The following is a 15,386-nucleotide window of genomic DNA, read 5'->3' as shown; positions in this document are numbered from 1 at the left end:
GCTGTCTCACTTTTTCTTTCTCTCTCGCTCTGGCAAGGACACATTCTCGACAGCCATCTAAAAATAGATACATAAATAAATGTTTTTTAAAAAGAGGAGGAGGAAAAGATCCTAGAGAAGTATTTATTACCAATCATATTCCTTTAAAAGACATCTACTCCTACAGGGGTCACATTATAGTTGTAGAAACATATACATCAATTGTTCTAAAGTCATTTCAGGACAATCTGAAATCAGAGCAACTTGAAGCCATAGAATAGTGAGAGTGCTCACTCAGGGAAAGCTGGTTTAGGAAGAGGTCTGTTGGAGTCTGTTACAGACTGCAGGAGAACAGCAGGATGAAAAAGAAACAGTAAATTATAGCGTAAAGAAAAGAGATATAGGAGAATCAGTAGTAAATGCAATTACAGGACGCTAAGGAGGACCATTAATTGTACTCAATCATTTTCTTACCAAGTATTGATGGACACTGGTTTCAGATTGTTTTTCAGATCTGAGTGATTCAACTCGTGTTCGTGAAGTGCAGAAACAATCCTGAAAGTCAGAAATACATTAAATAAGTGAAAAATAAGTCACAGGATGAGCAGGAGTGATGTGTGGACCTGAAAAGGTCTGGTGACTGGGGTAGAGAGCAGAGAGAAAGGGCAGTATGCAGGAACCTGGGAAGAAGTCAGGATATCTATCATTAAGGTACTTAGTATAGGGAAGAAGAAGTAGCTAGGTGTATGGAAAAAACACTTCCCATCTGTTAGAATTTTCCTTGGTGCTATTGCTGATCTTTTCCCTCTCTTTCCTTGAGATCATAATATCAATTCATTTTAACTTTTGGAATTAAGACCAAAAGTCATCGGTTCAAAAATAACATCTTGGTGCATAAAAATATCCCACGGACATGTTATCTTTTGCTACAACTGTGCACAAATATCTAACTACTCTGAAAGAAAGAAAGGAAGGAAGAAAGAAAAGAAAGAAAAAGAGAAAAATCACACAAGGTACATGTGCATGCATGCCCAAAAATCTCAGAAGGAAAATGGAGATGGGATTGTGGCATGGCCATCCTCCTGGGGAATGATTTCTCACTAACCCTTTCTGTCTCCCTCTTTCCTATCTTTCTCCAGAGAGCATACATGTCTGATAGCAAAGACTAAAAAGAATATATATGTAATTGTCATTTTCAGGTAACTAAAAGACTAATGTAGGGGCCAGCAGGTGGTGTGGAGGTTAAGGGCACTGGACTCCCACATGACAGACTGTGGTTCGCGTCCCGGACCTGGTGGCTTGCTTTTTCTCTCTCTTTCTCTCTCTCTCTCTCTATCCCTCTCTGGCCAAATTAAAATAAATGAATAAAGCTAAATAAAATAATTATTTTTTAAAAAAGAGACTAATGTAGAAGAGAGCAGAGCTGAGATGAACAAACAGGAGCTACAGAAGGTCAATTTCAGTTTGGTATTAAGAAATGCATAGTCTTGGGACCAGCGGAGGGTGTAATGAACTCCTGTGTAGTTAACCATGGTTCAAGTCCTAGAACCAGTGGCTTAAAACTCACGCCGAGTGCATGCACACGCATACCCAAAAACTAGAGAGAAGAATGGAGAAAGGATTGCAGCATGGCCATTCCCTGAGGGGTGATTTCTCACTTTCTGTTTCTCTGTCTCTCTCTGTCTCTCCAGTGAGTGGACAAACCCTATGGCAAAAATCTCAATTAAATTAATTAATTAATTAATTAATTCACAGTGACTGGTGCCCTCTGACAGGGGGGCGGCCAATCTGCTGCCTCCTCCCTTCATCCCCTCTACATTGAAATATCTCCAAACACAGGATGAATGACCACCACTGACAGCACTTCAAGTATAGGGAGGTATATCCAAGAACTAGGAGTGAAAAGGGTAAGGCCAACAAAGGTTGGAAAAAGCAAGTATCTGATGCCTACAAATGTCTGCTTACAGAAAAGACAGTACTATGATGTCAATTTCTTTTTCTTTAAATTGTCAGAGGGTATGTACATTCACCAGAGACAAGTGAAAAATCACTACCCCCCCCACCCCCAGTGGGGTGTGGTCATACCACAGTCCCTTCTCTATTTCTCTGTCTTGTCTGAATTTGGGGAATGTATGCATGAATGCCTGAGTGTTTTTCAAGCCCCAGAGCCAGGATTCAAACTGCAGTTGGCTAAGTGGGATCTTGCTCCCGTAATCACTAGGCCACAGGTTGGATCCTGTGATAGCAATTTCAGGTACTTTGACAACTGACATTAATTCTTCATTACAAATTCAACTGTTTCCCATCACGATTTGGTTTTCCATGGAACTTTAGGAAAGAATAGACCAATGATGCAATGTAAAGGCACCATTTCCTATAACACTGGGAGGCCGGGTTTATAATGCAGACTAATGAGTTTGGTTAATGTAGACCTGGTGCTGAGACACAGATCCACTATATCCAGTTTTGGATCCTGAGAGGCTGAGAGAGAGACCCCAAATCATGGGCTAGGAATAAAGCCAGTTAGTGAAACTCTGTGCATTGTTTTCTGTTTGTATGCTTTTGCTTTAAAAAAATCTTGCTAGAGAATGTGCATGCTTGTCAGAGAGAGAGAGAGACAAAGTGAGAAAGCAACCAAGATGGGAAATAGCTACGCTGCAATCCCTTCTCCATTTCCCCTTCCCTGTGGGATTTCGGGCACACAAGCACATGCACCTGGCATGTTTTTCCAGCCACCAGGTCTGGGACTCAAACCACACAGCAGGCGATGTAGGATCCAGCTGCCTCAACCATTTACCATGGATTGGCCCTCTGTGAAGTGTTTTTAGAGAGATTTTGCCATATATTTATTTGTGGTGAAACATCTTTCAATATTATTTTCTATGATGGGCTCTTTTTATTTGAATTTCTATAACCACTTCTCAGAAATATAATAAGGAGCATCCCCTGAATAGATTGAAAATTAAACTTGATGGCCTTGCAGGAATCAATGCAATACTACAATTGCATTCTTTTAAAAAGCGGCATCTTAACTCAAACATGAATTATCCTTTCATTTGCAAAAGCTAATCACAGAAAATGCTGTTCTCCACATAGAGGGGCTCCAAAGTTACAGGAGACAAAAATCATTTGGAAAATCATAACCATCATCCCAACAAGACATTTTAATATATTTTTCCTATTTTTTTGAGAGGTTTTGCTATAGCATGTGTACACTTGCTGGAGAGGGAGAGAGGGACACAGAGAGAGGGAGAGTGAGAAGTCACCCCACTCCCAGGGGGGATAGCCATACTACAATCCCTTCTAAGGATCTTGGACACACAAGCACACGGGCCAGGTATGAGTTTCAAGCCACTGGGTCTGGAACTCGAATTGTGGTCAGTCATACGGGAGTCCAGTGACAAAACCACTGTATCATCTGCTGGCCCCTTAATATAAAATTCAATCCTGTGTATAGGGTGTAGGCCAGTGGAGAACTACAAGTTGCCCAAACCAAAAACAACAGATAATGTTTTTAAGTATGACTCAGGGAGAGCTCAGAAAGGCAAGTTTCCAGCTGGTGTCAACTTACAATATGTGACTTCTCTGATTCGTTTCTGTGCAAGAGACTCAGATTATGCTTCTGCTTCTCTCTCTTAAGATTTTAGTCTAACTCCAGTAACAGATGAAGATGTCAGATTTAGCTCCTTAAAACATAAAATAACTCCACCATGGAGGTCTGAATCATTTGAGTAGCACCTGTGGAATTTTCCCAAGTTCTAGGCCTTTCTTGGAAACAGCAAGGGGACCACAGTCCCTTACTCTCTGAACACTATCTCAACCTGAGGACATTACCTGAATCAAAACTCAGACTAGATAGTACATTCCATGTACAAAAGGGTGGACTACTGGAAGACTTCAGAGTATTAGTGAATAAAAAGTGAAATGACAAAACTAAAGACAACTGAATTATAAGCAGAATTCACTAGGATTACTTCATTCTGTAGCAAATAAGGCATTTGCAAGGCAGGCTCCATTTTATAGTAAAAACTGCAGTATGAAGTTAGCATTAGGAAGAAGAAAAGATCCTAAAGAAATATTTATTATCAAGCATATTATTTTATTGATCAGGCATTGCCCAGGGGAGATAAAAATGCCTACTTTTTTTATGGGGCTCATATTATAGTTGTAGAGATGTACCCATCAATCATTGTGAAATAATACGGTAAGTACTACTTTATGGGAATGTCTAAGATATATGGGAGAATTAAGGAATAAAAAGTATAAGCTGAAAAGCTTCGTAGGTGTGATATTTGAACCAATCTTTTTTATGAGAGATTAAATTGTATTTATTTATTTATTCATTTATTTTTAGTTTGACCAGACACACACACACACACACACACACACACACAGAGAGAGAGCGAGCAAGTGAGAGACAGAGAGAGAGAGAGAGAGAGAGAAAGCGAGCAAGTAAGCCTACTGGGTCCAGGACTCGAACCGTGATTGACCATGTGGGACATGGCATCTTGAAAATCACACCAGGTGCATGCGTGTGTGTGTGTGCCCCAAATTCTGACAGGAGAAGGATTTTGTGATGTGGCCATCCTCTTCATGGGAGGAGGAGAGTGGTACTTTCTCACTTTCCTTCTCTCTGTCTCTTTCCAGTGAGCACATATGCACTATGGCAAAAACCTAAAAAAAAATAAGTAATCTGAAGATAGGACTGAGGCCAATTATAAATAGAATTCACTAGGATTATCTTATTTTGTAGCAAATAAGACACTTGCAAGCCAGGTTCCATTTAATAATAGAAATTGCAGTATAAAGGTGGGATTAAGATGAGGAAAAGAGGCCAGCAGGTGGCATGGTTGTTAAGGCACAGGACTTCCACATGGCTAATTATGGCTTGAAAATCACGCTGGGCATGTGTGTGCATACCCAAAACTCCGAGGGAAGACAGGAGGAGAAAGGATTGCAGCATGGCCATCCCTCCTGAGGGATGATTTCTCACTTTTTCTTTCTCTCTCTCTCTGGCAAGGACACATACTCTACAGCCATCTAAAAATAGATACATAAATAAATGTTTTTTAAAAAGAGGAGGAGGAAAAGATCCTAGAGAAGTATTTATTACCAATCATATTCCTTTAAAAGACATCTACTCCTACAGGGGTCACATTATAGTTGTAGAAACATATACATCAATTGTTCTAAAGTCATTTCAGGACAATCTGAAATCAGAGCAACTTGAAGCCATAGAATAGTGAGAGTGCTCACTCAGGGAAAGCTGGTTTAGGAAGAGGTCTGTTGGAGTCTGTTACAGACTGCAGGAGAACAGCAGGATGAAAAAGAAACAGTAAATTATAGCGTAAAGAAAAGAGATATAGGAGAATCAGTAGTAAATGCAACTACAGGACGCTAAGGAGGACCATTAATTGTACTCAATCATTTTCTTACCAAGTATTGATGGACACTGGTTTCAGATTGTTTTTCAGATCTGAGTGATTCAACTCGTGTTCGTGAAGTGCAGAAACAATCCTGAAAGTCAGAAATACATTAAATAAGTGAAAAATAAGTCACAGGATGAGCAGGAGTGATGTGTGGACCTGAAAAGGTCTGGTGACTGGGGTAGAGAGCAGAGAGAAAGGGCAGTATGCAGGAACCTGGGAAGAAGTCAGGATATCTATCATTAAGGTACTTAGTATAGGGAAGAAGAAGTAGCTAGGTGTATGGAAAAAACACTTCCCATCTGTTAGAATTTTCCTTGGTGCTATTGCTGATCTTTTCCCTCTCTTTCCTTGAGATCATAATATCAATTCATTTTAACTTTTGGAATTAAGACCAAAAGTCATCGGTTCAAAAATAACATCTTGGTGCATAAAAATATCCCACGGACATGTTATCTTTTGCTACAACTGTGCACAAATATCTAACTACTCTTTCTTTTTAGGGGGAGATTTTTGATATAGAGCACCTGTGCTCACTGAAGAGACAGAGAGACAGAAAGCAAGAAATCAACACCCAGTCGGGCGGGGCAGGGAAGATGGCCATACTGCAATCCCTTCTCTTCCATTTTCCTCTCAGGATTTTGGGCACACATGCACATGAACCTGGAGTCAGTTTCAAGCTACCAGGTCCAGGACTCAAATCACTTATCAGTCATGTGGGAGTCCAGTGCCTTAACCACTACACCACCCGCTGGCCCAATATCTAACTACTTTGATGGCACCAAATCAGATCCATGTCAATAAAAACTTACCAAAAGAGACATCGAATCGACTTAGTTCACAGAGAGAGATAAAAATCCATCTATTCCAAAGAAAAATTTTCTTTTATCTTCTTTGCAAGATGCAGAAATATCTTACTATTAAAAAGAGGAAAGTAATTTAGATTTACATAAAATGTCCTTGAAGAATTATCAATAGTTGCCATAAACCCATTCAATAATTAGGCAGCTGTTCATGACACAAAGGCTAGAAGTGTTCTTGAAGTGTCTTCAAAGGGCATTTTCCTAAATTTATAGAACACTATTTGAGACCAGACATCACAGCATAAAGGCAGAGTGAAGCCGAAGGGGGATTCTGAATAATTTTCAAAGCCAAAATATACTTGCATCTTTTCTTCCGTGGCTCCTCTATACTGGTTTTATAAAAAAGAAAAGAAAACAACAACAGAAACCCTAAGCAACTGTAAAATCAATACAGAAAAAACTATTTTTGTCTCAGTTTTGATACAAATGGTGCCACTTTCAAGTACATTTCCAAAGGTTCCACCTATTAGTAAACTTTGAGAAATTTTCCAAGTTTTCTGATTGGATTAATTACCTACTAAATCATTTTAGACCCCTAGCAAGTATGTGAAAGAATCAAGATCAGTAATAGAGTTGAAATTAATGCTTTTTTGTTGCTGTATGTTGAGAAAAAGGAAAAAAAAAACATTTTTAATGTTTTCATGAGAAAATAACTTTTTTGTAGTTTAAACATTTTTTACCTTATAATTTTTACTTTACAGTTCTACTTTTCTTGAAATTTGTTGACGTATCAAAGAGATGCAGATTATTATGCAAATCCTGTCCATATTCACTAACAGAGTATTAATAGTTTGGGAAGATTCTGAAACAGATTCATAGGTTCAAAAATTGAAGGATCCACAAAAGTATACCCAAGGTTTTCAGACTTAATTTAGAAAGAGAGCCAAGATTCTCAACTCGCTAGGTCCAGGTGTTGCCTTATATCTAACAAGTGTCATGTCTTTCTTCTTTGTGCTTCACTACAAATGAAGTCCCCAAATTTGATCAAGGCAACTACAAATACCTGAGTAAAATGAGTAAGGAAGAATCATAAACCACAGATAAGCAAGATCTTTAACAACTGCATGGAAAATGTCTATAATGAAAAACGTACGCATAGATTTCAAAATTTGTTGGCACCAAAATACACTGGTAATTTAATTCCACATTGCACAACGTTTTTGAAGTCCCCTTTTATAATTGAGCAGTATCCAATTTTATTACTAAGGAAAGAAGTGAATTTATTCAAGATGTCCTCTACAAACCTAAGGCAGAGAATGGGAGGAAGACGCTGAAATGTTTATGATTATTTGGTCACCTGCATTCACTAGCACCAGTTTAAAGGTGAAGTTTGTTGTGTTGCAAAAAAAGGGAAAAGCAATGCTTGCCCTGACTCCCTTCTTGGGTGCCAGATCAAATGAGATGCATCATCTGAAGGTGCTCCTAACTACTGCATATTCTCTCAGTATAAAAGCTAAAGAGGAGGTTCTAAAAGGTACACACAGATATTACCAATGGCAGCACAAGTGGTAAGGCTCATCTGCAAAACACATTGGCAAAGTTTGGATAACCATACCCTTTTCATACCCTCGACCCAGTAAAATCCCCACTTCTAGTAATCTAAGTTCTAAGAAGCTAAGTAAATGAAGAAACTATACACACACAGAAAGTTATTACACTGTCGTCTGCAGCAGCCATGTTCATTCCGTGGTGGTCAATGCTTGGCAGGCACTGGGTAGCCACTGTGCCAGGCACGGGGAACACTCTCCGGTAATCAAGGCAGACTAGGCACTGGCCACTTGTAGCTGACTTTCTCACAAGCAGAAAGGTTAGGAAGGTTGATTAACTGAATGTTCTGGTTATCATGACTCAGTACCCTGCATTTTCCACTTAATATGAGCAAGTTGTTACTGACTTTGTTGTCTTGAATGACAAAACAATTTGGAACTCCATCATACGATCTGTTTTTCAGAAAAACTCAGAAGAAATGGACCCAATCTATGTAAAAATGTTAGTACCAAAAAGAGCTGTCCCTGTGGGGTGGTTTAATCCCAGAGGTTTTTGCCTTAGATACACCACTCTAATAAGAGATAATTTTACAAGACATTTTGAGGTCAAGGCTGCAGCTGCACTGGCAACAGGGCGGGGGATGAATGGGGGATTTGCTGTCAATTTTCTCTGCATGCTCTTTCACTAGTTCTGAACATAAATCCTTTTTTATTTTGAATTCATACTTGAGACCAAGATATCTAAATGTATTCATGAGTGCATCAGTGTAGTATCTTGCACTAGTATCTAAAAGCTAAAAATGACAAAGCTTATAAGTAATTTTAATTTGTTCTGTAATAGAGTGGTTCATCCGAAGGAAGGCCACCTACTTATAGAACTCGGGTTTTGAGTTAAATTAACTCAAATTAGGCAAGCAATAGGAGCCATTGTTACAGAGAATGCACACACTAGAAAAACACGATTTAACTCTGTTGAGCTTTAAAATTACTGTAATTTTCAAAGTGATCTTAGAAACCCATAAAATTCTAAAGATTATAGCCACGCGCAGCTTGGTAGAATTTTCCAAACTTAGTATCATGACTCATGCGCTAAACTAATATTCACCGAGAGCCTACTGTGTGCCAGCAAGGCAGGTGCCATGTCACGAATCTTGGTCAAGTTCTGAGGATAAAGGTACTTGACACAATAAACCCACGAGGGAAAAACACAAGCTGAAGTTAAATACCGTGGCCAAACGACGCTTGAGCGTTACTGTGTAAAAGGTTCCTTCCTAGTCCTGCTTTGGGGCGATTTAGCAGTGAACTCGCGGAAGGTGGGAGATAGGACCAGGCGGAGGGTGTCTCCGGTTTGGAAACTCGCCAGGCCAGTGTGCTCGGCCAAAGGTGAGCGCTGGGGAGAGAGGGTACCTCGGGCGGCTCCGAGCTCCGCACCTGCCACGCCGCGCTCAGGTGCCTTGGCCACTGAGCCAGCCAAGGAGCGGTGGCCCCGGTTTCCCGCGGGGCTGACCTGCGCTGGCTCAGGGACTCTCGGCCACGCCAGGCCGGACTCTTGCCACAGCTCGACCAGCTGCTGGAGCTGGAGTTCGAAACCCGGTGCCGAGTGTTGGCCTCAGGCTCCCCCGGCGTGCGCGGACCTAGCAGCGCTCCTTCACGCCCCCTACCCGCCCCTCACCCTTCTTGACCCCGGCCTGCCTTCCTCAAAGGAGGCGGCGCGGCCGGGACAGAGGCCGACAGCCTGGAACTCTGCCCAGGCCCCAGGCAATCTTCCCGGACCGGACTCGCCCCACCCCGGCCGGGATCGCCGCCACGCCTCCTGCCCCGAGGCTGGCAGCAAGGGGGCGGGGCCTCAAGCTTGGGGGCGGGGCGGACAGGAAACTACAAGTCCCAGCAGGTCGTGCGCTGCTGCCCAGAGGCTGCTGGGAGAGCGGGTCCCTGAGCTTCCCCGGTTGTGCGGGGGCTGCCATTGACCTGGCGTCACCGCAGAAGCGAGGTCGCTGAGTGATGATGTGAAGTCGCCCGGCTGTCGCTGCCACGCCCGGGCGGGTACGGGCAGCCGGCGGAGCTCTCAGGCTGCAGCGGCGTTAGGGGCTTCTCCCTGAGGGAGCACGGGCAGAGGACGCCGGGCCGTTCTGTGAGTAACCTTCCCGCGCACGACTCGAACTTGCCCTTGCCAGCTTCCCCGGAAGGAGGAGGAGGCTCCCCGCCCCGCGCCCCTCCGGTCCTCGGAGGTCACGCGCGGACACCGGAGGCGAAGGCTGGGTCCTTGCTGGTCCCCATCCGGTGGTGGGTGCAAAGTGACAGGCGCAGGGCTCAGCCTTGGGATTCAGCCCCCGCCCCCGTCCCTGTCCACTGGGAATTGACAGCTTCTCATCCTCTGCCCGAGAGCATCCATCTGGAGCCCCATCTTTTAGGATGAGGGGCTTTAGTGTCTGGACGTTAAACCTTAAGCCTCGGTCGCCATCTGTGATGCCAGCGGGGGGAGAGGGTATTGGGAAGAGCTCTTTATGTGTTGAGTCGAGTTGGGCTTTTATTGCAATTGGTTTTGAGACAATGCAAAAACGGTTGACTTTAGATTGAAGCGGAAATGATGGATATTGGCAGATGCCTTTTTTAGTACCAGCATAAAAATAATCTCCCAAAGGGGACGTTCTCGGTCATAATAATAGGGGCGAACTCAGTTACTTACTTGTTCAATTACCTTTTACTTAGATTTATTGTTTCTATACTCAAAAGAAAAAAGTAGTTTTTAACTGGAAATTCATCAAGCACGAAGGGACTATAGAAACTTGATCTAAGTAAACTCTGGACCTTCAAATCTTTGCTCTGAATTGGCAGTCAGAGCTACCGTCATCTCCAAATAGCATGTTAATGGTGGTGACATGACCCTTGAAAACAAATTGCGAAGGACATTTGGTAGTGAGGAGGGGCAGGGATGAAGACACTATTGCAAGGTTATTCCAGATTTCTGTTTTAAAAATTAAGTGATGTCTAACAAGTCTTGGACATTTAGCAAATGCTATGTGGATGGTAGTGTTTTGTTATCGTACAGATTTTTATTTATATAATGGAAGAAGTGGGAAACACTGACATTTGGATACTTGCAACCTGCTAGGCATCCTAGTTATGAGTTGTATGTTAATCACTGCAGCAAACCTGTTGCACTACATAACAAGTGGAGATTGCAATCTAGGTCTTTCCTGCTTCAATATACAGGTCACGTAACTTGTACCTACTTCAGAAATTATCAAACTAGAATGGTTAAAAATAATTTTCCAGCTTTATTTCCTAATTCTGATTTTGATACACTTTAGACAGAATAAGTCCCAAACCCCTGCTTTTGTACTTTTGAACAAATGTGTTGTCTTCCTGCAAGCCCCATCCTCTGCAGAGCTGCTCATTAGGACCCTGAAAGCCCTTTCCAAATCCATCTCAGTTTACCGATGTAAGAAATAATAAGATTGGACTTTCATCACTGTTGGTCTTTCCAGTTCACAGGTTTTGTGATTCTACCGCCAAGGAGTCTTACACTCCACTGCAAATCACTAATATCTATAATCACGAAAGGTGGAAAAATTGTTCTCTTAAAAGTTTTATTTCAGTGCCCAAAATATGTTAAATACTAGTAGATCAGGAGTAAGGCAGATGATAATATATTATTGCATGTTTATTTTGGGCTCTGTTTACATATCTGTACCTGTGTTTGAACTTAGGCAACTATCCTGAGGCATTAAGGTAATAGTCACATTTAAATGACTTAGTAATTAAAGAAACTAAGTTATTCTTGGCTTCCAGTCACATCTGTTCAGATCCGCAGTGTTCTTTTAATAATAATAGGAAACATTTATGTAATCCTTACTATATGCTAGATTCTTGTCTAAATGTTTCACTTGTATTAGTTTGTTCTCAAAATAGCTCTGTGGGGGAAGAAAAAAAGCTCCGTGAGTGAGGTATTTTTATAGATAGGCAACTAAAGCAAAGAGATGATAGTAAACACACCCGAGGTTACTTAGCTAAGTGGTAGAACTGTATGTCAAAACAAGCAAGATCAAAATATTTACTGTAACTTTTATTGAGCTCCTACTGTGTGCTATACACTCACTGGGTACTTCCATTTTAATTAAGTCACTTATCATTACAACTACTTTATTTAGAATAGAAGTTCAACATTTAGTGATTTGTCCAAAGTCACAAGATAAATTAACAATAGAGCCAGGATTTGAACTCATGCTGGTCTTAGTTCAAAGGCCTTGCTCTTTCCTCTACTTTCCCTCAATAGTCACATCTTTATTAAATACCCTCTATAGGCCAGGCACTGTGATAGGTATTAGGGATGTAGTTTGCTCTTAAGAAATACAGTCCGAAGCAGGAAAGAGATAATAAAAATACTGTGTCGAACAATACAAGAGCAGCATGCAGAGAGCACCATGCAGGCGGAAGCACCCACCATACTGTGGGAGCTCCCTGCAGGGGAAGGTTTGGGCTAGTCTTGGAAGAACCAGTAGGAATTGGCCTAGGTTAAGAAAAAGGGGAGGTGGAGCCAGCAGATGGTAGCTGAGGCGTTGGACTCCCACATGGCCAACCACGGTTTGAGTCCTGGACCTGGCATCTTGAAAATCACAAGGGGCATGGGTGCATGTGTGACCAAAATCTCAGGAAAATGGAGAAGGGATCAAGGAGTGGCCATCCCCCCTTAAGGAGTGATTTCTCACTTTTCTTCTCACTGTCTTTCTGTCTCTCTGGCTACCACACATGTCCCTATGGCCAAAAATGAAAAAAAAAGAAAGAAAGAAAGAAAAGGAAAGGAAAGAGAAGGAGGTAGGGGCTGTTGTGTACTCAATACGTCTTCCCCCAATCTTATATTGAAGCTCTAACCCCTATAACCTCAGGATGTAACTGTATTTGGAGATGGGGCTTTTAAGGTGATTAGGTTTAAATGAGGCCACTAGGGTGTGTGTTAATCCAATCAGACAGGTGTCCTTATAAGGGGGAAATTTGGACACAGAGATACACATGCACAGAGGAAAGACATGAGGATACATCAAGAAGGCCAAGGAGAGGCCAGGAGGTGGTGTAGTAGTTACAGTGTTGGACTTCCACATGGCAGACTATGGTTTGAGTCCTGGACCCAACAGTCCTGGACTCATGCCAGCACATGTACATACGTGCCCAAAATCCTGAGAGGAGAATGGAGGAGAAGAGACTGTGGTGTGGTCATCTCCCCTGGGGAGTTATTTTTTTGCTTTTTGTTTCTCTAGAGAGCACACACTCCCTATGGCAAAAATCTCTTTAAAACAAAACAAAACAAAACAAACAAACAAAAACAAAAGAAAAACAAAAACAAAAAAAAGAAGGCAGGACAAGGAAAGAAGCCTCAGGAGAAATCAGACTTGCTAACATTTTGATTTTGGACTTCTAGCCTCCAGAACTGTAAGATAATCAATTTTAGATGTGTAAGTCACCCAGCATTTGGTATTTTTTGTTATGGCAGCCCTAGCAAACTGATAAACATGGGACTTCTAGGACACATACAAAAAGCCTTTAAGATGTGGCCAGATTTAGTTTCCATGGTAAGGAAAGAAGTGTTGAAAGACGAAGCTGAAGAGCAGTCTGGGGCCAAATTAGGAAGATTTTCTGTGAGAGGCTAAGGGGATTAAATTATCCTAAGTGTAGTGTAATGGAAGAGGTTCCTAGCAGTGAAAAAACATTAGATTTGCATTTTTTGAAAGACTACTGGAGCCTCTTGGAGGGTAGATTAAAGGTAATAAGACTAGAGGCAAGAAGAGCAGTCAGGTGGCTTTTGCTACAGGAAGCTGGACTAAAGACTTTAGAATACTAAAATGTCATACTGAAACAAACATTCTCACTGTAAGGAAGACTGTGAAGGGCACAGCTCACCCTTAGGGAAGACATAAAAGATTTAGAAAAAAATTGTATATAGTTGTTTGTACCTAGAGCCTAGCTTTGCATTTGATGTTTTATTTCCCTATATAGGTCATAAAACGTTACACAACTACTACAGATTTAGTATTTTTTCACTCTAAAGATTGATTATTGGGGCTAGCAGGTGGCATAGTGGTTAAAGCTTTGGACTCTGGTCACGTGGCCGACTACAGTTCGAGTCTGGGACCTGGCACCTTGAAAATCACTCTGGGTGTGCATGGGTGCATCTGTGCCCAAAATACCAGAAGAATGAAGAAGGGATTGCCCAGTGGCCATACCCCTGGGGGGTGATTTCTCACTTTCTCTTTCACTGTCTCTCTCCAGCAACTGTACATGCTCTATGGTAAAACCTTTTTTTTAAAAAAAAAGATTTTTTTTGTATTTTTAAAAATTATTTATTTTATTTCATTTATCATTACTATTATTTAAAGTTTTGCTAGAGGGTGTGTGCATTCACCAGAGAGAGAGAGAGAGAAAGTGAGAAAGCAAGCCTCCAGATCCGGGACTCAAAACACGGTCAGCCATATATGGGAGTCTAGCGCCTTAACCACCATGCCACCTGCTGGCCCTGATTTTATATATTTAATAGATACTTTTATGGTGCTTACAGTGTGCTAAGCCAAATCCTCTAACAGTCTTATTAAATACCTACTGTTATCCTCATTTTATACATAAAGATCCTGAAGCATAGGATTAAGAGGTTAAGTAATTTGGCCAAGGTCATGTAGCTGATAAACAGCAGTTAAGATTCAAACTCAAGAAGTCTATCTTCAGAGTCTGTGTTCTTAGCCTTATAGTAGATGGGTGCAAAAGTACCTTTGGTTTTGGAATAATTAATTTTAAATCACAACGAGGCTCGAAGACATTTTTATTAATAAAAATAGGAGCCATTACAGTCAACACATTTTTTAAGAGAGATTTTTACTACAGGACGTGTGCACTTGCCCGAGAGACAGAAAGAGAGAAATCACCCTGCAGGGGGATGGCCATGCCATCAGCATTTTGGGCACGCATGAACACACATGCACCTGGTGTGAATTTTAAGCCGCTGGGTCTGGGACTCAAACTGTAGTCGACTACGTGGGAATCCAGTGACATAACCATTACACCATCTATAGGTCCACAATCAGCACATTTTTGTTAACAAGAAATACATTTGTTTATTCCTGTAGCATAAAAATCTATGCTTCAGGATTCAGTGGACTCTTAGAAAGCATCTTCTACATCTTGATGATTGTGGAAACATTTTCCCTTCCAAAAGTTATTGAGTGGTAATCAGTTGGTGAGAGGTCAGGTGAATAGGGAGACGAGGCAAAACTTCTTAGCCCAATTTGTTCAACTTTTGAAGTATCAGTTGTCATGGAGAAGAATTGGACCTTTTCTGTTGATCAATGCCGGTTGCAGGTGTGGCAGGTTTTGGTGCATCTCACTGACTTGCTGAGCATACTTCTCAGATGTAACGGTTTCTCTGGGGTTCAGAAAGCTGTAATGGATCAGACCCACCAAGTGGTGACCATGACCTTTCTTTTCGGTACAAGTTTGGTTTTGAGACGTGCTTTGGAGCTTCTTCGCAGTCCAACCCTGTAGCTGATTGTCGCTGATTGTTGTATAAAAATCCACGTCACATTTCATGTCACAATCTGATTGGGAAATGGTCCATTGTTGTTGCATAAAATAAGAGGACACTTCAA

At 41.6% G+C, this 15,386-nt stretch overlaps 2 protein-coding genes across 2 annotated transcripts in view; one reads left to right on the top strand and one right to left on the bottom strand.

Annotated features, from left to right (window-relative positions):
• STRADB (STE20 related adaptor beta) overlaps window positions 1-6,322 on the bottom strand; it is a 30,873-nt gene extending 24,551 nt beyond the window's left edge. The window contains exons 1-2 of the mRNA XM_006153042.3: window positions 6,218-6,322; window positions 5,416-5,496 (exon numbers count right to left, since the gene is read on the bottom strand). Of these exons, the coding sequence (XP_006153104.1) occupies window positions 5,416-5,496; window positions 6,218-6,229 (93 nt within the window). The 5' untranslated portion in view covers window positions 6,230-6,322. The remainder of the gene's footprint in view (window positions 1-5,415; window positions 5,497-6,217) is intronic.
• Window positions 6,323-9,670: 3,348 nt separating this feature from the next.
• The window catches only part of TRAK2 (trafficking kinesin protein 2), a 94,093-nt gene continuing 88,377 nt past the window's right edge, over window positions 9,671-15,386 (top strand). Inside the window, exon 1 of the mRNA XM_006153040.3 lies at window positions 9,671-9,886. The gene's annotated coding sequence lies outside the window, so the exon portion shown is untranslated. The remainder of the gene's footprint in view (window positions 9,887-15,386) is intronic.

This window comes from Tupaia chinensis, unplaced genomic scaffold (genome assembly GCF_000334495.1).
Source record: "Tupaia chinensis unplaced genomic scaffold, TupChi_1.0 Scaffold000361_2, whole genome shotgun sequence".
Classification (NCBI taxonomy): Eukaryota; Metazoa; Chordata; class Mammalia; order Scandentia; family Tupaiidae; genus Tupaia; species Tupaia belangeri.
The sequence above is the reverse complement of the archived record's forward strand: the minus strand, read 5'-3'. Positions and strand labels throughout refer to the sequence as shown.